Source organism: Gobius niger, assembly GCF_951799975.1.
Source record: "Gobius niger genome assembly, chromosome: 23".
NCBI lineage: Eukaryota > Metazoa > Chordata > Actinopteri > Gobiiformes > Gobiidae > Gobius > Gobius niger.
Window position 1 is genome coordinate 5,179,057 of NC_136874.1, and position 21,721 is coordinate 5,200,777.

General features: G+C 41.8%; 3 protein-coding genes across 4 annotated transcripts in view; 1 reads left to right on the plus strand and 2 right to left on the minus strand.

Moving 5' to 3' along the window:
• Positions 1–5,522, minus strand: part of tgds (TDP-glucose 4,6-dehydratase) — a 305,863-nt gene extending 300,341 nt beyond the window's left edge. For both annotated transcript variants that reach the window (XM_079582069.1, XM_079582068.1), the window contains exon 1: positions 5,513–5,522. The gene's annotated coding sequence lies outside the window, so the exon portion shown is untranslated. The remainder of the gene's footprint in view (positions 1–5,512) is intronic.
• slx9 (SLX9 ribosome biogenesis factor) overlaps positions 528–21,721 on the plus strand; it is a 29,867-nt gene continuing 8,673 nt past the window's right edge. The window contains exons 1-2 of the mRNA XM_079582080.1: positions 528–793; positions 1,230–1,350. Of these exons, the coding sequence (XP_079438206.1) occupies positions 611–793; positions 1,230–1,350 (304 nt within the window). The 5' untranslated portion in view covers positions 528–610. The remainder of the gene's footprint in view (positions 794–1,229; positions 1,351–21,721) is intronic.
• On the minus strand, positions 1,611–4,887 carry LOC306982202 (tektin-2-like). The gene is made up of 2 exons (XM_079582060.1): positions 4,799–4,887; positions 1,611–2,845 (listed from the first exon to the last, which is right to left on the minus strand). The coding sequence occupies exons 1-2, from the start codon at positions 4,801–4,803 to the stop codon at positions 1,618–1,620; spliced, it is 1,233 nt and encodes a 410-aa protein (XP_079438186.1). The 5' UTR covers positions 4,804–4,887; the 3' UTR covers positions 1,611–1,617.

The window sequence follows — 21,721 nt, forward strand, 5'->3', positions numbered from 1 at the left end:
ATGGAAATGTATGCTAACAGCTGCGAAGATGGGGGATCTCCATGGCAACAGTGGAATTTCCCGAACTCAGCACAATGGTTATGGTTAATTTACTCGAATATAATTATTTACCACAATTTAATAAAAATAGGTTTTTTTTTAGCTTTCAAATAGTCAATAAAAGGAAAACATGGGTATCGAATGTTCACGAATAATATTAATTATTAATATTAGAAAACCTGTAACAAAGCGGAACTCTTCTCCGTATACACTGCATTCTGTCGGTATGCTAATTGTGTAACACTGTTCGAGCATCTATGAAGCTAAAAGCTATTTACGCTAGCATTTCCTTTACTTTTTCATACTAAAACCACGATATTTACCGTTTCTATGCTCGGACGCGAAGACAACTACTTCAGGGATTTTACACGTCCTTTAATAAATGTTAAGTTAAGTCAAATATCACTCTAATTCAAAGGTTTATTCCTAATTTAGCTAAAATGACGATCTGCTTCCGGTAAGAAACGGTGCCACTTGTTGACTTGACCAAATCACATGTGGTTAGGGGGTTGCTGCTGGCTGTGTGTTGTTTTTCAGCTTGTTTAGGTAGAGTTTCTTGAACATAGCAAAGATGGTTGGAAAAATCAAACACGTCCGACAGAAGCTGCACCAGGAGGCGGTGAAGTTCGAGCCCAGTGGCCGACAGCCTGCATCTCTCCCCGGGCTCCTGACAGAGGCGCCCCCCGTGGTGTTAGGGTTCCAAAACACAAGTCCTGCTGGAGTCAAGGAAGATGCTTCTAAAACTACACCACAGGTTTGAAACAGCCAGGAGAACAGTATTGAAATCATTTCAGTTATTAGACGTTTTGTTATAGAAACTGCCAATTGAGTCATGTTTATTACAATAGAGCCAGTATATTGATAATGACTGTCTAGTAACTCTCACTATAATGGATTTGAATCACTTTTCTGCTTCAATTAGGACCACCAAAAGACAAGAATTCAAATCAGCTTTGTTTACTAACTATAGATGAAATGCTATCTAGTTAATTTCTTTATATTTTAAAAGTGAAAAATGCACTATTGTTTGTTTTGAACCTGGCTCTGGTTTAGATATACCATAAATCCTAAATATCGACAGGCCCTGGATATGCTGACTTTTAATAATGTATTTGTGTTCTTTGTTGTGTGAGTAAGGAGTTCCTTAATTCTCTTTTTAATAAATGATTATCTTATTTGTCCAGACCCAGATTAAAGCCCAGAGTTCGTTTCTGTCGGGAATCTTCTCCAGCACAACGATCACTCCAGATGTCCTCAAACAGACGCTGAAGTTTGAACAACCCCCTGATCTACCTCCACCTCCAAATAAAGGTAACCCATGTCAGAATGTTCATTTGGTGTAATTTAATCAGTTTGTGGGTGGTGTTACCTGAACTTTCCATGATAACTTGAATCCTTTTTGAAGTAATTATCGAGGAAAATCTTTAATGAGATGTGTAATATTAAATCCACTATATCAGCCAAGATAAGCCTAATGAGTTTAGTGTTGTATCCCCCAAAAACTGCACAGGATATATTACGAGCTGCTTGCCCAGTATTTGTTTTATTTTCATCAACCCTTCCACATCTGCTGGTGTGTTATAACCTTTCGAGGAAGTTGGCTGCTCCTACTGCGTTGTTCTTTTGATCGACGGAGGCCTTGTGCAGCGGCAGTATGTTCTGGTACATGTCTTGGCACTTCACCTCGGTTTGCACAGCCCTCTCTTGCGCTTGCAGCTCTCGCTCCAGAATGGGTATCCGTCTTCTCACTCCATCCATACTGGCCTGGACTCTCCTCCGCATCCGCTCCAGCCCGGACGCGATGAGGCCTAAGTCGCACTGCTGCAGCGTCAGGCTGTTGTGGGCCTGATCTAGGCACAGCTCGTTGCGTTGGCGTTGATTCAGAGCGCTTAAATTGCTCGTGTTTTGAGTCGTCCTCGCTTCGCAGTTCCGCATTTGGCCCGCCACCTTCAGTGAGGTCTTCATGAGGTCGTCCCTGTCGTTGAGCGCTTGTTTCAGCTTCCAGCGCATCTGCTCCTCCGTCTTCATCAGGGCGTGAATCGCTTTCCTCATCGCCTTGTTCGTGTTGGACCGCTGCCGCTCGCATGCGTTTTTCAAGTTCGTCAGCGTGAACTGGATATTCCCGCGGAGGTTTGTCCCCATTTTTGACAAATTTTCGGACTTGTTTTGCAGGTTGTTGCATTCGGACTTCCAGCTGTCGTAGGTGATGGGCCATCGCTTTGGCCCGTCTGGTTGACATCGGTGAAAGTTACTATACGTTATACATTTCGTCATTAATCGAATCGCTTCGGATTTGTCTTGATAGTCAATTTGGAGTTGAGCGTAAACGTCTTTTAGCGCGTCTATTTGTCCTTGCAGCAGTAAGATGTGACTTTGCAGGGTGCTATTAACCTCACGTGTTAGCTGTAGCTCCTTTTTCAACTCGCCGTAAACTTCGTCCCGTACGAATTGCTCGAAATCTTCCTTAAACTTCACACAGTCGCCGATAAATCTCGCGTAAGTCTTTCGTTCCTCCAGCTGCCGTTCGACGTCGATTTTCAGCTGCTCCAGAGCGTCGATCTCGCGCCCGACGCGGCTCAGGCTAAGCCCCGTTAGCGACTGCCACTTGCCCAGCTCGAGGTGGCGGGAGGAGAGGTGCCGCGCCGTGCCGCGAATGTCCGAGGGCAGAGAGGAGAGGTCCACGTCCAGGGAGCAGGACATTTCCTCACAGATGCTCATCACGGGAGCGCGAGCCAGAGCGTTGTGAATGGGCGCGAGGGACTGATAGCTACTGAGATGGTCTGCCCTGTGGAGCGGAAGGGCTTTCCTGAAACAAAACAACGAAAAGTGTGTTAAATTCAACTCAATAAAGACTTAAAGGAAACAATGAAAGCCACTAAATTAAAATGTTAGTTGTGGTCCAAACTCATTCATAGCTTTCCTAATATATCTCGAGCATTCAAATTCTTTACAGGGACAGGTTTATAGGGATATTTCAAAACTTGCAGGGTCACTTTTCAGGGTCACTCACAAAAATGCAAGAAAAATAGCCTGAAAGTTCATAAAATTGATATCCAAAATGAGGACAAAATAAATTCCATTCCATTTCTAGCAGTAAAATCAGGTATAGCTTCTTTAAGTTGAAGCTTTTAAGTCGGGCTGCATTTTTAATCACTACTGAATTGCCATTTGAATGATTGCCGTGATCAAATCGCAAAAGCTACAAATACTGTATTTGTTATGTCTCTTCTACTTCATTTAATTTCATTCTTTATTTCATTAATTTAAAAAGCACTAACATTTACACGCTGTAGTTTTGACCAGGCCTTGACTCCCAAAATCACTCAACCAATAACTTGGTAAGCTTATGTAAAATGTAATTGGTTTTGATAAGATAAGATATCCATCCATCCATTTTCTTCCACTTTTCCGTTTCCGGGGCGTGCACATATACGCTGCTGTACTAGTGTTGATGCTGCCTGTTCATGGTCATTATTGCAGATGGGATGAATGATTTTTTGTGAGTGTTTTGATTTGCTAGTGAGACCTTGTATCTTCTGCCTGGGGCCAAACATTTAAAATCTAGTTTAATGATGTTGAAAACAGTTTTTTGATGTTTGGCCTAATTTCACTAAAATATGCTGTTTTCAATCAGAAATACAAAAAATTCAATGTCAGTAATGCGACCCTCACTTCAGTGCCACTGGTTTAGACTACGAACAAGTCTCTTATGTTAATTTAGCAGTTCATATTTCAGTCTTTCCTCAAATGCTTCTGAACATATTTGTTTGTGAATGGAGTGAGTGGTGATCATCAGATGGCGCAGATTGCTTCTGTCAGGGCAGCTTTGGCTACAGTTGAAGCTCCCCAGTGCTGAGTATAACTATGGAGTGAATGAATGTAATGATTACAGTGTAGTGCTCTGAGAAGCTCGTCACCTCAGGCTTGTAAAGCATAATACAAGTGTATCAGATGCTCAGTTTGTTTCTTGTAAATTCAGTCATGTGCAGGATTTTATGGTTAGTAAAAGATAAGATAAGATAAATCCTTTATTGATCTCACAAAGTAAAAATTCACTTGTTACAGTCGACTTTCAAGAAGATCACTCAGAGTTAATAAAGTGCAGCTGATACAGAGATTATTGCACATGTTACTTCACAGTCTTATTGTACAGTCTGACAGCAGTGGGGATGAAGGCTTTGCGGTAGCGCTCCGTCCTGCACTGAGGGTGTCTCAGTCTTCCACTGAGAGAGCTGCTCAGCTCCTCTACAGTCCCGTGCAGTGGGTGGGAGGTGTTGTCCATGATGGAGGTGAGCTTGGCTAACACCCTCCTGTCCCTCACCTCCTCCACAGAGTCCAGGGGGCAGCCCAGGACGGAGCTGGCCCTCCTGACCAGCTTGTTCAGTCTGTTCTTGTCCCGCTCTGTGCTGCCCGAGGCCCAGCCCACGGCAGCGTAGTGGAGAGCAGAGGCTACCACAGAGTCATAAAAAGTCCTGAGCAGAGGCCTGCTCACTCCGAAAATAAAACCAAACACAAAAACAACCCATAACTGATGAGCGTTTACAGTATTACATGTGATAACGTTACATAGCTAGTTGGTTTACTGTATTTCAACAAAGTAGCTGAAATATAACGTTACCTAGTTACCTACCATCGGTTATACTCGCTATATTAGACCTGAACTTCAGAATAAAACAGATTCCTGTGCGCGACTTATGATCCGTTTCCCTCCAAAATCCTTCACTGACACTTTCAGAAGTCAAACCCAGATCTTTCTTACCTCATTTTCGCCGGAAAATACGCCTAACGCGCGTCCGAAGTCCAAATACAACCAGCCACAAATGCCCGGTTATGGTTTGAACGTTACCATGACAACAGTGTGTACAGGATGCGAGAAGCAGCGCCTGATTTCTAATATAAATGAACTGTCAGCCTACATTTTTGCTCTCGTCTGTGAGCTTGTTAGCGCTTTGTCCCATTTTCGAGTATAACCTGCAGTGGGACAGGTTTTTTTTGTGTGTAGTGAGAATATTTATACTTTGAGTTAATATTACAGCACAACAAGAGCAAATATGTGAGTGCTGTGTGGGAAAAAAACGACACTACACGGTTTTACTTCAGGAAATATGGCCGGTACATGTGAGTGAATATACTTGAATACTCCGCCTCCTTTTTTTCCATGTACCAAATATGCAAATTTCTCATCTGGGTACATTTTGATCCCAATTAAAACGCGCTCCCCCGCGTGTCCACTAGATGGCGCGCCTCCCCGCCTGAGAGACCCAGCGCTTTTGTGGCTTTTCTCCCTCGCCTCTAATTAAAGCCTCTTCTCTTTTGAAAAACGTGCGGCTTTCAAGAAGGAAGAAGGGTTTGGCTGCGGCAGGAGGGGCTCCGAAAAATCAAGTCCCAAGTCCGCGTTACCGCATCGACCGAAAAGTGATGGATCGGAGCCGAGTTGCTAAGCACGAGTACAGAGCACGAATCCTCTCCAGACGAGCTATTTTTAGACGCGCGGTAAATTTAGCACATGCATGGATCCAGGCCTGAGCTGCAGCATCACTGTTTGCTGAGTTAACCATCCTGGCCGCCGGTGTTATAATAATTAACCATAGTTTTGTTCTGGGAATGGCCTGATTTTGTCCTCGTTTAAACTGTTACATTTTTTTCTTTATTAATCTACGTTTAGTCCTGGCTTAGACCTGCTTTTGTGTTTAGTCTGGGATAAACTGAAAACATGTGAATCATTCCTTCTGTCAAAAAGATATAAACTGGTGCATTTCCTTATCCCTATAATACAAACACTAATCTGAGTTTAGTCTAGTGCTGGTTCAGCCCTCGTTTTAGTTCAAATTTATTTTCAACACCATTTTAATGCTGAAATACTATACAAACGTAAGCCAAACAATATGTTCATCATTTCTTAGGATTTGTAAACGTTCATCAGAGGAAATTGAGGTCTTTATCGACCATTATTGAGCGTCTGGAGAGAAGTTGTGCATCATAATTTTCACAGAAGTTTAGGTTTATTGATAGTTTGAATCAGATTGAAGGCTGAATTGCCCTTTGCTATTTTAACCTCTTAACCTCCATCTGAACCGAGCTTTTCTCCAGGTTGGCTTCACCCAAATCTAAAAGCTTCTGTGTCAAAATAGCAAGAGGAGAGACGAAAATGTGAGAAACAAATAGATGAAAAAGTGAGAAAAATGAGAGAAAAAATCCCACAAAAGAGCAACTAAAAAGTTACAAAAATACGACAAAGAAGTGACATTAAAGAGTTGAAAATGCAACAATAAAGCAATGAAAAAAATGTGGAAAAAAGTGACTACTCAGCAACAACGTGAGGAAAAACATTTGTTTAGATGAGCTTTGTAGGTCTTGGCTTTCAAATGGTTAAGAGGTTAAAAGTTTGTGCATATCCTAATCCTACGATATTTAACCCTAGACGTCCGGCTTTAATCCAGGCTCCAAAAAATCTTCAAGAACTTCTCTTTCTGGTCAAACAGGCCAAATGAATGTTGTCACTTTTCGCTGTATAGAAAAATCAATACCTGTCTCCCATTTCTATTGTTGCCTGTGTGTGTGTGGACTTGTACTTACGACATTGTTAGGACCAACAGAGTGAGGACATTTTGGATGGTCCTCACTTATTTGAAGGACTGTTTGATGGTCAAGATGTGGTTGTAGGGTTAGTGTTAGGATTAGGATTACATTATGTCTATGAGTGTCCTCACTAAGATAGAAGTACAGATTGTGTGTGCGTGTGTGTGTGTGTGTGTGTGTGTGGTAGAAACAGCCGACAGCGCTGGCTTCGTTCTATCGCCAATCATCTTTCAAACGACGACAGGCTGAACCAAGACCAAGACTAACCACCGGAAAACCAGACCTCAAGACCCGCCCCCCAAAGGTTAAATCCCGACTTGTGACCCTCGTTATCCCGGATCATGTCCCAAAAGACCGACAGACTCGACAAACTGTCAACTTCCTCCTGTAACAGTGGGGCATATGTGCAAGGATCACGCCACGGCTAAACTGGCACTTGATTGACGTCCCAGGGTTTCCCCGGCGCGTTAGAAAGCGTTAACAGTCATTAAATGAATCCAACAGGCAGTAATTGACACAGCTTGACTTTCTTTACGCCGCAACTTCTGACATCTGACATTTGTTTTGCAGTTTTTTAAATGATAAATATACAATTTGACTGTAATTTGCACAAAATATATGCTGTTTTATGGTGCATATGGTCTTTAATTGTGCTGTTCTAGATCATAAAGGTCTTAAATAGGTTTACATTTCTCATTGCAAAGTGTGCAGGAAGAAATGCTAAAATTCTGATCACAACTGCAGGTTTTGGGGGAATTTTCAGACAAGGTTTTGCTCGAAATTTGTTTGACGTGTGTGTTTTTCTTTTTGAACATCCAAATTTCCCCCCTTTCAGTTTCCTCCTTTTGATTGACTGTTTGCAAATGTTAAAAAATATTAAATATTGGCTTGTGTTTGGCTGCAATTACAAAAGTCCTGGTTTAGACCTTGCTGAATGTTGCTTTAGTGAGTTTTTAATCACTTAAAGGGGCTGGATGCATGTTGGTCATTTTATACTCACTACTGCCACCTCAGGTCTTATGCGTAACTGCACCTTCTATATTAAGCTCGTGAATGACGGTACTTCGGAAGTAATAACTTTCTGAGTGACAGTGCAGGATTTTAGAGGCAGTTGTGGTGAACAGGTCTGGGCTCATTCTACACATTAGGACATGGCTGGAACATGTGATTTTTCTTTTCTATTCTGTACCGCTGGTGTTAGAGAAGGTTGTAAAGAATGTTGGTTAATTTTAACATAATTTAAATTTTATGTTGTCAGTTTTTGGATCTGTCTGCTGTGGTCATTGTTGTCCTTGTGTATTTTTTACTCACTGAAAATGGGCACAATAAATTTCCACTAAAAAAACTAAATGTAGGAGGAGGAAAATACACAATTTTAACATTTTTAAACAGTGTTAATGGGATGATTGGGGGGTCTTTCATCTCCCCCCGGTGTCTCTGGCCCCCTGCAACATCCTTGCCTCTGGGTCGGAGGTGCAATACACACTAATAGAATCACAAAGAAGAAGCTAACAGGCTATCGGGCAAAGCTAACTGCGGGCTAGCACCACTTAAACAGTATTTACAGTTTAAAATGATCTCCATTGTGTCATTGGATGAACAATATCCCTCTGTCCCTTTGTCTTTTCTGTCAGTGTAGTATTTACTCTCACGGACAAATAATGAGTGAAAATGTGACATGCTTCGACACCTGCAGTGGTGCTTATAGCCTCTAGGGGCATGAGTTACTTAGTTCTGTTTTAATTTGATCATAATTTAGTCCTTTTCAGACCTGGTTCCATCCTTCTGCAGTCCTAGTTCACAGTGATGGAGTTATTTTTTACAGTGGCTCAATTAGGCCCCAGGTTAGTCTTTATTTATTCCAGATTCAGCCCTGATTTAGTCCTCGTTTAGCCCTTAACCTGCGCGTCCACCTGTGGTCATGAGCCTCCCCGTACACCAGCCGCCCGCGTGTTGTGTTTTTTCTTTTGCCGGCGGTTTCCCTCTCTCAGTAGATTTGCCTGTTTGACCGTGCAGAGCTGCTGTCAGGTTGTGTCTCGTCAGCGCGGCCCGAATGCGCTCGACGGACCATCCAAGCATGAAGCCGAAGGAGCGTCGTCCGGATACTGTTATATATGAACCAGGGCAGTTACCAAACCACCACGACACATGCTCCGCTGACGCACGCAGGAAGACTCTCTGCTATAGGGAATTTATCCTTCACGCATTTGCATCTTTCTGACTCTGTCTCTGTGCAAAATATGTCTAATCTATCTTTCACAGTTTTTACTATTCCCATTTAATATTTGATTCATTTTTTGCGGAGTCCTGGCCCCATTGTGTTTACCAGTGTTGTTTACAACTATGGTTAGTGAGATATGCCTGAACAAGAAGTTTGAAGTTCGATATATTGAGGCAGGAAAGTATTGCGATAAACGATAATATTGCCTCTAACGATTCTCGATACTGTCAACTCTCAAAATGACAGTAAAACCTTGTTCTAAAAGTACATAATCATATCCTAAAATACCACACAAGCTGCAAGATGACTCAATTTGCTTCGGTTAGAAATCTTACAAAGAAAAAAATGGGGGGAAATGCTGATAAATGTAAGGACTATAAATATTGAGCCCAAAAATATATCGTTTAACTGTTGTTTATTGAGCTATAAGTCGATATACTCCTCCTGGAAACGCCACTTTAAGGTGGTGGAAGGGTTTGAGCACCTGAATGATCCTGGGAGGTCTGTCGTCGGGGGCTTCGTGCCCCTGATAGGGTCTCCCAGGGCAAACAGGTCCTCGGTGACGGGTCAGACAAAGAGCGGTTCAGAAGCCCCTTATGAGAGACCAACAGGCCCGGTTAGAACCATGAGGCCGTCCTTCTGTGGACCCACCACCTGCATGAGGAGCCATAAGAGGCTGGTGCCATGTGATCTGGGCTCCAACAGCTGCCCCCATGACCCGGCAACAGAAAAGTGAAAGAAAATGGATGGATGGAAGTCGATAGAGTAATTATCATGACAGCCCTAGTCACACTAATATTTGGTTGCAGCGTTTTCAGCTTTGATTAATGCACACATTCACTGTGGCCTATCAGCGTCTGCAGTGTCTTGCATTAATATTTCACCAAGGTCTTGTATGGATGATGGGAGCGTGTGACCTCTGCGCAAAACCTTGTCCAGCACATCACAAAGATTCTCAATGGGATAAAGATCGGGCGATAATGATGCCTCATGCTCTTTCCACAATGTGAGCCCGATGTTCAGGTCATCGGCCGATCTCATTCGATTTTTAGAAGCAGTTGTGGTGAACAGGTCTCATTCTACACATGAGGACATTGCTGGAACATGTGGGGGGAAATACATAATTTTAATATTTTTAAACTCTGTATAGTCCCTTTAAGTATTTGAATGGACTTCTCAAATTATATGCTGTTTACACTCAAAATATACTGGAAATATTAGCATTTTTCTTTTTAGTTCATCTGGGGACCCCCTCTTCACGTTGTATGGATTGCATTTTAATTCCTTCACGTTGGATCGTTTTGCTGAATGATCAACTATTTTCAGTGGAAATACCGGAGCATTCATTTGCAATTTTCAGCTGGAAAAGTTTCCACACCACCGCGTTGCTTGGTGGCTAACGCTAATGACTTACTGTACAATCGCATGACTGTTTCCCCTCTGTACGACATCTGTTCCCTCTTCGTCCTCTGACCTCTGACCTTCCTTACACTTGACTACATGAGCATTAGCCGGCTCTTCCTCTCTCTCTCTTTCTATAGGAACCTCCTCATGGCGCAGTGACTGTCTTACGTGTCGCCAACGCTCCAGGCGACGCCGTTTTTGATCATGTACATATGGAAACAGTCCAGTAGCATCCGTCAGGCCCCACGCCCGTAGTGCAGCCCCTCTCTGTCCCTGATAAAAAATAAAAAAAAATGAGCATGCAATTGTTTCCAATGAGGCGTGAATGTCGTGGCTTTCCCTGGCTCTGAGCGAGGCGTGAATCTGCAGCCATCGTTATATGGCCAATAACAAGGCATCTGTCATGGCAGATATGGCCCCGTGGTCAAATGCACTGAGAGGCTATAGAGGGCACAAGGGAATGCACTCCATACGGGAAATCTGCATGATTTCCCGTATGGAGTGCATAAAGTATTACTTAGTAATACTTGTTATATCAAGTATTACTAAGTCTACGAAGCCAGTGTCCATTTACAAAAGTCTTAAAACAGGGCTGCACAATATTTAAAAATGTGCAGAAGTTTATCCGTAATAAAGATCAAGAAGTTCAGTTTAAGGGGAGACACTACAGGCAAAACTCTGAACCACATAAGCTTTCACCTGGAAACAAAAAATATACTTAATCATCACAATAACATGTTGAACTATTGCACTGATTCAATGTTTCTCCATAGATTTATATGGAAAATCGGAAATTCCAGGGCCATTTTTTCTGCATTTTTCTCTCATTGTGGCGACGATATCTCTACCTCAGTAGCTCGTGCAGACTTTACATTTTCCCGATTTTTTCTGAGGGATTTTTTAAGATCTAATTCCTTATCTGATTTATTGAGTTTTGGATGTCAAAAAACAAGGCGAAGTTTAAATTTTTACAGATGTTTTCACTTAAAAACATCTTATTTTAAAATCCCCTCTGAAAAAGTCTCGTTAGCTCATTTATCAATCAAATAAAAACATAAATTTTAATGTAGCTCAATCGGTTATTCAGATTTTGTCGCCGTAAAGATTTGGGGTATTTTTAGACATAAAACCTAACCCTAACCCTTTTTCTCAGATTTATGCCAGTAATCTACTGCAAAACTTTCAGATTGATATCTTTAGATTTTAAAAATTTCCCTATTCACCTGCAGTGTCTCGCCTTAAAGGGACTATACGGAGTTTAAAAATGTTAAAACTAAGTATTTTCATCCCCCTGCATGTCCTAGTAATGTCCTAACACAGAACCTGCAGTTACACATAAGACCTGAGGTGGCAGCAGTGAGTATAAAAATGGCCAAGTTGCATCTAGTCTCTTTAAGTCATGACTTTCCCAATTTATTCTCATTTTAGGCATGTTTTGATCCTGATATTTGTTTGTTTTGTCTTGTTTCGACACAATTGTCTGACTAATCCAAATGCTTATGGTTTTTGTTTCAGTTTAAAGGCGGTAGCGGTGTTGAAATGTATTGAGATGTTGTATTGAGGTGCTCAAAGTGAGGCCAAATGTGTCCCTCAGATCATGTTTTGGTGGCCCCCAGGCTTCTTGATGAATTGGCACAGATGGTGCTTTTTTTACTACCACTTTACTAATTCCACATACTTTAAATCCTCAAAGTGACATTTTATTGTGGGGCAGTGCTGGCTTTAAGGTTCCAAGCCTAAATAAATGGGTGAGGAACGGTTTGAGCCTCTCTTAAATTCACCCAATTGAATGTTTCACTGTAGTATTGTTGTTTAAACATACACAATGGTGATGGAATATGGCTGTGATGCTCTGGATAATTCACTGCAAAGTTTTAAGCCACTGCTGCTCTGTTTCTCAGTCCCTGGTTTGATTTTTGGACCAGAGTTAAGCCAGAAATGCAACAGTAAGAGGCTTTTAGCAAGACGGGAATGTGCAACCATCGCTGTTTCGACCAACAACAAGCCGTCTGTCATAGCCGATATATCCGTGTTGTCAATGGCACTGGGAGCAGGCACAGGATTTATGAAAAATGTTTGCTATCTCGATTTTGACTTAGAAATTATGAAACCCGGTGCAACTTCAGGGTGTTTGGGTTAGTAGTCAGCATAATAATGACTAAAAGGGGAGTAAACCTAGATGCAACCAGCTCTAAAACCATGGTAAAAGGCTAATCCATGACTTAAACTGGATCTGAACCTTGACTAACCTGCCTTGGACGTTAAACTTGTGAATAAGGACCAAAACCAGAGCGAAATCCTGCAGAAACAAGAATTTAGTGCCTCTGTTTTAGAAGCACTGCCATCCGTGTGTCTGTGCCTGTTTCCACCCTCATGGTCATATGAACTCTCGGGCACTAAAGGCCTGACACGCGTTATATGTGAAATCAATAGACTCTATGTCATTATGTCAATATGGGGCTCTGTGTGTGATGGCTGTCATATAGGAATAATCGCCATGAAATGCAGTGTTTTCTATAGGAGAATGTGTGGAGCGAGCAGGGCGAGATGTGCAGGAATGAAGATGGAGATGTTGGCACACGAGGCTAATTTAAGTCGAGAGAAACTGAACCATGAAATCAAATAGCTGACGAGTAAAAACTAGGGCATAGAAATAACACATTTCTTCATATTGAGCAATCTTAATTTCCAATTCAGAAAACAAACCTCAGCTTAAACAACGAACGGATCGATGCTTTCCACTCAAGCGCCGTTTAGCACAAAATCGTTTCCATTTTATTCCTCAAAGTCCAAACTCCAAACAATGAGCTGCTCCTGCCACTTGAGGGTGTAAACCTGTCGATAACTGAGAACGACTAAAGACTTAAATCAAGATTCGATGAAAGTTTGACAAAACACGCAGAAGAAAAGTGACACTTAAGATTACAGCTCGCAAGTTCCATGTGTAGGTACAGGAAAGTAACTACAATTAAAGTTAAAGATTTAGTAAAGTTGTACAAAGGGTGACATAGGTGTAGAACATGTAGGTGTATGTGTAACAAATGCGTACAAGGTGTAATATAGGCGCATTAGGCGATACTGGGAAAAATACGCTATTGGTTATCGGCTAGGGACTATACGGAGTTTAAAAGTGTTAAAATCAAGTATTTTCCTCCCCCTACATGTTCCAGCCATGTCCTAATGTGTAGAATGAGCCCAGACCTGTTCACCACAACTGCCTCTAAAATCCTGCACTGTCACTAAGCTTGGTCCGTCTTGTCATGCACGAGCTTAATATAGAAGCTGCAGTTACGCGTATGACCAGAGGTGGCAGTAGTGAGTATAAAATGACCAACTTGCATCAGATCCCTTTTAAAAACGCAACTTTCGCCGACTAAATTCTAAGTGAATATGGGCTTTTTGTCATTTCAGAGAATTTGATCATTTTTGATCATTGAGTAAGTGCCACGGCTAGCAACAGCATGCTAAAGCTAGCAGGCGCATGCTAGTGCTAGCAGCAACTGATCAAAGCTGGGCTAGAAACTATGATAGAAATACCTAAAGTAGCCTGATAAAATAGAATCGGCCACTGCTGGAGCCAAGTTTTGTATTTTACTTTATGAAATGCTGTTAACCACTTACCCGAGTGCATTTTCTCCAATTCAGTTTTACCCAAATCTATCCCTCTCACCCTCTCTCTCCCTTCGCCTTTTCTGTCAGCGTAGTGTTTACTCTCCAAGACAATAAATAAGTAAAAAAATCGCAACTTGCTACGACACCTGCAGTTACTTAATACGGCTTTAATATGAAATTGTCCCAAAGATAGTGTTGAAAATCCAGTGATCCTTGTTAAAAATTTTCCATTACTTTATTAATAAGTAATAATTGATCTGTAACATCAAGACTTTATTGATCTCAGAGCTCCATGCACTTTTTCACTCAGAGCAGCCACTTTTTTGTTCCCTGTAGCTAGACATCGAACTCGAGGGTTGTAATCTAAAAAAAAAAGGACTCTAAAACACATTCGCCGATTGAGGTCAAAAGTAGAGCAACGTGTGGCAACTGCTATTTTAAATCAATGACCAATTTAAATCAATGTTATATCTGTGCCCCATATGCAGCGTTCAGCCTACAGTATAACAGCGTGTCGGTCCACAGTGTTTAACATAGGCCAAATGCATTAGTTCACACCGTCGCCCCATTGACCCATTTTAGGCTCAGATCTCGATAGAGTTTGTAGCTGGCGTGACGTACGCGGTGCATCGATCGCAAAGGCCGTGACCGTTCATCAAAGCCTCTGCCACAGACTGACTATTGTGTTTGCATAGACGAGAGATTGACCGGTGAAATGCCGGGCAACACAAATGTGGCAGGAAGAACAAACGCCACGAAAAATGTCAAATCAAGGAAATGCTGACACTTGTTTTTGGCAAATCTTGAACATAATTGCACGTTCTCGGTTGATGTTTTCGGAATAATGTGGATCTACTTCCTGAACTCATTCACGCATTCATCTTGTGGCTTGAATATCGTTCATCTGACCAACATCAAGCACATCCTTTAGAATATCGTCTCCACTTTTTGACACCTTTATGAGTCAGCTGACATGTGCTGAGAGAGAAGACGTTGAAGTTTATCACGTTTTTCTTTCATGCCGTTTTAGCTCTATTAATAAACCAAGGTGGAAATTCAGCTTTTTCTTTTACCGTTACCATAAGCCCCATTTGGACAGCACTAGACCAGTTCGGTTCACTTGAGACCGGTTCATTTAGGGAGAGCCAGCGCCCGCAAGTTTGTGTTTCAAGTGTCTTTAGGGTAAAGTGTCTGGGTCGTTATGGGAGTGGCCAAGGTCATTTATATTCATGTGACAGGTAACAAGACAACACTGAGCTTTAGTCCTGCATCAAAACACCTTTGTATCTAACTTTGGATTAGAAGGGACAGAGCGATCTAGGGTTTGAACAGTTTTCAAGCACCAGAGGAACAGTTATTGAGAAAAAAGAAAAATCACAAAAATGCCCATAACGAGTAAACCTATTCTTTTTAGTTCAACAGTGAATTCTAAAATAAAAGAGGGATGTATGAGGCCTCGCTCCTCTCATTTGGGCAATAAGAAACAATGTATGGAAAAACTGCAAATCAGACTTGAAAAGTACAGCAGTAGATTACTGACATAAATATGAGGCAAAATATATAATTTAGCTGAATTATTTCACATCAAAATCAGGTATAGGCTGTGAGTAGAGATGGCAAAAAATTCCTATATTTTCTGTGAAGCAGTCATGATAGAGCCTTGTTTTTTTTTTTTCCTTTATTATTGTTGTTATTGTACATGTTATGGAGCTCAGCACAAACACAACATACACAATCAGAGCAATGTACGCATCACAGAGTATTAAACAGGATAGGTTCTCATCCAAATCCTCTCTCTGATCACCCACCGCAGTAATTGCATTATCTGTGTTGAGCTCTTTTTTTCTTATTCTTATTCTTTTTTTCCGTATTTAACAGAAATGTGATTACAAAATAAAAGTGCTGTCAAAGTACGTGTATTCATACAGATGATAGAGCCTTGTGAAGAGAAAGAAACTTTGAATATGCAAGCTGACTATTGGCCTGACCAATCAGAGCGGTGACAAGCCCCCCCTCCCCTTTCCCCCCAAACTGGTCTAGTTCGCAAACCGCTCCAGACCCCATGGTTGAAGTGGTCCGGGACTGGACTGGTTTGGACCCCCCTTTGGGAGCGGAGCGGTTCACTTTTGTCTGTGGAAGCACCTTCAAACCACTCCGGTCCTGTCGAAATGGGGCTATAGTCTCCACAATGACTTCTTCACTCCATTTGACTCCATTTGAAATTACAGGCTGTTTACAATGCTGTGATTTAATGTGAAAGCAACCGAAAGAACGAATATACTGAAAATAAATCACTTTTTCTCGTCGTAGCAGGTGTCCAAACTAGGGCATCCTATTTTCAAAAAGCATTTCGGAAAATCTGCGCGGCATACGACTTTGTGAAATTTCCACTCCATTTAGCCTCCACATCCCCCCCTGTCTTTCAAGCCTTAATCACGGATCATTTTCTTTCCGTTTGTGCAAACCGATGCCCCCTATGGGATGTTTAGAGACGCCCCCCTCGCCACCCGCACCCCGTCCCATTCGGAGATAGGGTTTCGCGCTCATGCCCACATCTGTAGTGAACAGCAGATGACTATCTTTCTGTGTTCTTTCGGCAGAACGGCGTTGGAGCCCGGTGCAGAGATAAAGAATGGCAGGGGAGGTGGGAGCGGGCGAGTCCGGACACGATCGAGAGGGAATCTGTGGGCACATTTTAATACGCACTGAAGCCCTGTTATTAGAGTTAGGGTATGTGGCATGATGCTCTGTCTGCTTTGAAAATGACACTACACTCACAACTCCTCCTTGGTGATTAAGCTGGATGTTGAGGACACAAACACGAGGGTTGTCTACTTGATCTCACTATATATGGAGGTGCCATACTTCAATTGAAAGCTCAGTACCTCCAAAAGTCACTGAGCTTTAGACATTTGTGTCGCACTTGTGTTGTAATCCTCATGTATGATCTGTGTTTGGTGGTTTGTTATTACCCCGTGAGACTGCGGACGGAAACTAGCTCTGAGCTAAATCCGGCATATTCACAACACGACTTGCCACTTCATTAATATGCATTGTTCCGTTAAACCAAAAATAAGAAATGGAATTTTGTTTGAAATGAAGAGTACAGTACGGTTCATAGTGCAGTTTTAAAGGGATATTTCAGGATGATTGACATAGGGCCTCATTTCCGGAGAGTTTAGTGGTGCTAGGCTAATGCTAGGCTAGTGCATGTCTATGGTAGCTAGTAGTCAGCATTAAAAACCTCTTCAAAATCATGGGGTCGTCCTCCAAACGTTGCCATATCTGATTTGTAGATGTTAGAGAAATAACAATGGTGTTCGAGAGGATAGATGAATGACAGGCAACAGTCTGGATGTCTTATGCAGGAGAAGTTTATTTACCATCGGTGCGGGACCCGGAGACATGAACTCGAGACATTGCGCTAGTCCTACCATTCAAGTCTGTCTATGCTTCCACAGAAGAGGGATAAATACCCTCTCAGAGCGTCATACTGATACGCAAGCATTCAGTGGCAGAGAGTGGGCGCCTGAGCACCACAGTCAAGGCTATGACAGAGATAGTACGACTGTACAGCCTGACCCAGTATGATAAATAGCGATTTAATGTTATCCTCTAACAGTAGAAAGCTCCTTTGTGAATTCCATGTGTAGTAATTCCGCCGCAAGTAAACAAACTAATGTTGATCCGGTAACCGAGCAGATCACTTCACCGCTGCGTAGCTACAACCAGGAAGCTGATGCTGCTCAAATATAAGTTATTTTAAATGCAAAATGGTTATATTTCAAACATTATTCAGTCGACACAGACATTTATATGGTTAGTCTGGTGTTATAAGTGATTTGCCTCAGGTGCACTGTGCTTGGGTCAGACTGTTTTTAATGCAGGCTACTAGTTACCATAGACATGCACTAGCCTAGCACTAGCCTAGCATCACTAAACTCTTCAAATATAAGGACTGCATGAATTTAAAAAATAATGATCTCCAGAAATCAACATGTTTATAGTTTCACTTCCTTATTAGAAACGAACAGGAAGTGACATAGATGGAGGCAAACCATTTTAAACTTTTTGCCGTGCCAACCATGTAATGTCACTATGTCACTTCCAGTCAGTAGTTTAAAAAATAAAAATAACTTTTTTGCCCAACATTTCTTGATTATGACAAATATTCTAGCATAGGTATCACAAAGGTATTGTTTAAACTTCCAATCATAGCAACTTCCTGTTTTGATCCGGCTCACCAAAATAAAAGCACCATCTTATTCATGAGTTCAACTTTCTTTCTAACAGACAAAATACTTAAAATACATGTATTTAATTATCTTCTAGTAATGTTGCAAGTACCTGCAATGAGACGAAATGTGTGCTTTTATTTTGGCGTGCTGGATCGAAAAAGGAAGTCACTTCTTGGGCGGCGTTGTTATGATTGAGTCAATTGTTCCCAGCCCTACGTAAGGCTTTATATTTTTTTGTTATGGCTGTGTTTTTTATAGTAAATACTGATGATGTTATTGATTTACTGTGACTGTTTGATTCAATAATACAAAAAACACATTAATTTCAGAGCATCTTTGTCGAGGTCTGAAGCAGATTTTATCCATTCTTATTATATATTATGTGCTTTTTTCCACTGCGCTGTAAAGACTACATCTCTCACTTGAACCGTGGAAGAATAATTCTAGAATCACTGATACAGCGAAACTTGGTATTGATTTTAGGATGCAGTCTTGAGATTATGTTAGCACCCAGCAGGTACGAAAATGAGCTCTATGTATTCAATAGCAGCATGGATTGAAGCTGCTGTACGTTTTAATGAGCGGGTCCCCGTCCTGCCTGCGTTATAGCTCGTCTTTGCCTTTTCGTCGCTTGGAGGCAGTTTAAACAAAGCCGTGGAATCCGCACAAGTCCGAGTAGCCCACACAGATCCTTCTGCAGAGGAGTTTGGCAGGTTTCAAGAAAAGCTGGACAGTTTAACGCCAAGTCGGACTAGAAATCCGCACTCGCTCGGCATCGGGTTCTCTAATGTCTTAAGAAATATACATCAAAGCCGCAAGACTCACTAACTACAAACAAATAGTCTTGCTGTAGAACAATGCCAGGCTCATAGTGTAAGAACTCCAGTGCAAATCGTTATCAGGAGATAAAACATGACTTCACTCGACCTTGGTGCTGTTCTTGTAGCTTTTGGCCCGATTCCTTTTCATTACAACCTCCTTTTGTGCAGTTTACGATAAAATAAGCGCTGGTGAGATTGTTGTTGTATCTGTGGAGAAGAAACAAGGATAACTGCTGACTTTTGTCCAGGGCCAAATATTAAAGAGACACATTTACGGGCATTTGGTTCAGACGGTGGCTTTTGGACATTGTGGCTTTTTGTCCTCTCTCTGAAGCTCTGAAACCGACAAAATAATGGGATTTACAGCGCATAAAACCAGCTATTTATTCTTGTATTAGTTTAGTGGCGTATTATCAAGGATTGTTATGTTTTGGAGGCGGTTTGAGAGCAGAAATGACCAGAACCGGGCTGGTGAAGCTGTCCAGAAAAGAGGAGCCTCACCCTTTTGAGCTTTTAACACTAAGACAAAACATTATTTATTTTTTTCAGATTTTGGGGCTCTCTCTTTCTCCTGGAAAGAAAAGCATGTCTAATCTTCACAATAACATGTTTATTTATAGCTCTGATTCAATGTTTTGCAATGGATTTATTTGGGGAATTGTAATTTCAAAGGCCACATCAGTGTGACAGTCTCCATGTACCCACAGACAAATTTGCCAGCCTTGGACTGAACAATATTTTGAAGGTTCTATCTAATTACTAGCCTGAGCTTTGAATTTCAAAAAACAAGGTCAAAACTTTTATTTTTACAGATTTTTCCACTGATAAACAGCTTATTTCCACTGCTGGTGTCGTAGCATGTTTCAGTTTTTTACTCATTAATTGTCCGTGAGAGTAAATACTACTGTGACAGAAAAGACAAAGGGACAGAGGGATATTGTACATCCAATTGCACAATGGACATCATTTTTTCATTCAAACTTTGCGGTAAATACTGTTTAAGTGGTGCTAGCCCGCAGTTAGCTTTGCCCGTTAGCCTGTTGGCTTCATCTTCATGATTCCATGAGTGTGTATTGGGCCTCTGGGTTGGTGCAGGGAAAGTTGCAATTGTGGTTTTCTGACCAGAGGCACCAGGGGGAGATGAAAGACTCCTCTGGGGCAATACAAATCATCCCTTTGTATTGCCCCAGAGGGACTATAGAATGGATTTATTAAGGTAAACAAGTTACTCAGTACTGCTTTAAAACAATATATCCAAAATCCCCTCAGTCTTTGCAACTAATATGTCAACAAAATAAAACCATAGATTTAAACCTGGCTCGATCCATTATGTAGATTTTGGTTAAACTCAGGTAAGTTAAGAGGTGTTGATTCCATGAGAATCTGCCTTGGTTCGTGGCGGTAGTTTTGCTGTACCATATCTGTACGGAGATTGATTTTCGAGGCGCGAGCATCACGCGCCGCTGCTCATCGAAATGACATGCGCCCTCCGAACTCTGACCTCTGCTGAGCCGGAGGCGACGCGATCGATGAGAGAAAGAGGCCAATGACGACCGCTCGTAGTAAACACAATTTAAAGTGTCCCGGGCTGGGAAGCGTCAAACTTTATATGCAATCTAGCGTTTCTGTTTATTCGTAGAACCTGCTCTTTGTGATGTTGTGACTAAATGGGAAGTCATTTAGACAAATAAAGCCGAGCGCAGCACTTTTAAATACACAATGAAGAGGAAACGAAGGCGGAAGTGTGATAGCACAAACCGCTCCTATTTGTCCCGACGATTGCTATTCCTGCCCCTCAATTATCTGTATTGTCTTTTAAATTATCACTTTCTGTCTCTCTGTAAACGTTTCCTCTGCGAATTTCACCCAAACACACAGATATTCCCGGACTTTAGCGCCGAGTCGTGAGCCGCTGCCGTTTGCTTTGGGACGTCCGGACGCAGGAAGCTCAAGGTGGCCCGGCTGATAGTGTGTCCGATCTGCCCCAGAGAATAAACGGCAGCAAACAGGCACACACAAGAGTCTGACGCTGTGCTCGGGGGTGCTGGGAAAGTCAGGGGAAAGGGACGCTGACGGGACAGTGACACCTTTATTGTGGAAGAATAAAAGGAAAATGCGGATTAGTCTAAAATTACTCCAATTAATCAGGGAAATATGCGATAATTGAGCAAAACGAGGAAACAAATGGAACTAAATTTGGAACATCTTGCATAGGGCTGGTGTCTTATAAGAAAAAAACTGTTGAAGTTTTATTGGTATCGAAAAAATATAAGTATTGCAAGCAGGTACTGGTGATAGCCGACCGATATATCGGGCCGGTATGAGGTATTTTACAATATCGGCCGATATCAGCTGATAAAAATGCCGATATCTCCAGAACCAAAAATAAGACAGTGGCGCAGATGGTAGAGCAGGTCGTCTCATGATTGGAAGATCAAGGGTTCGAATCCCGCCTCCTGAAGGTGCACACTGTCGTAGTGTCCTTGGGCAAGACACTTCACCCACCTTGCCCCCAGTGTCTGCGTACATTGGTGTGTGAATGAGAGAGTGAATGGGTGAGTGGATCCTTACTGTAAAGCGCTTTAAGTGCCTTGTAAGTGGAGAAGAGCTTTATAAGTTAAGACCATTTACCAAAAACTTCCCAACAGAGAAACATTGCAGTGAAATCAGTGAAATCATAAGTTTGTACCTATTTTACACAAGAGAAAGACACATTTATTGTTTTGGAATCTACTGATTTTTCTTTCAAACAATCTTCGAATAAAGTAAGGTTAAGGTTAAGGTACACTTTTTTAATCCCCGTAGGG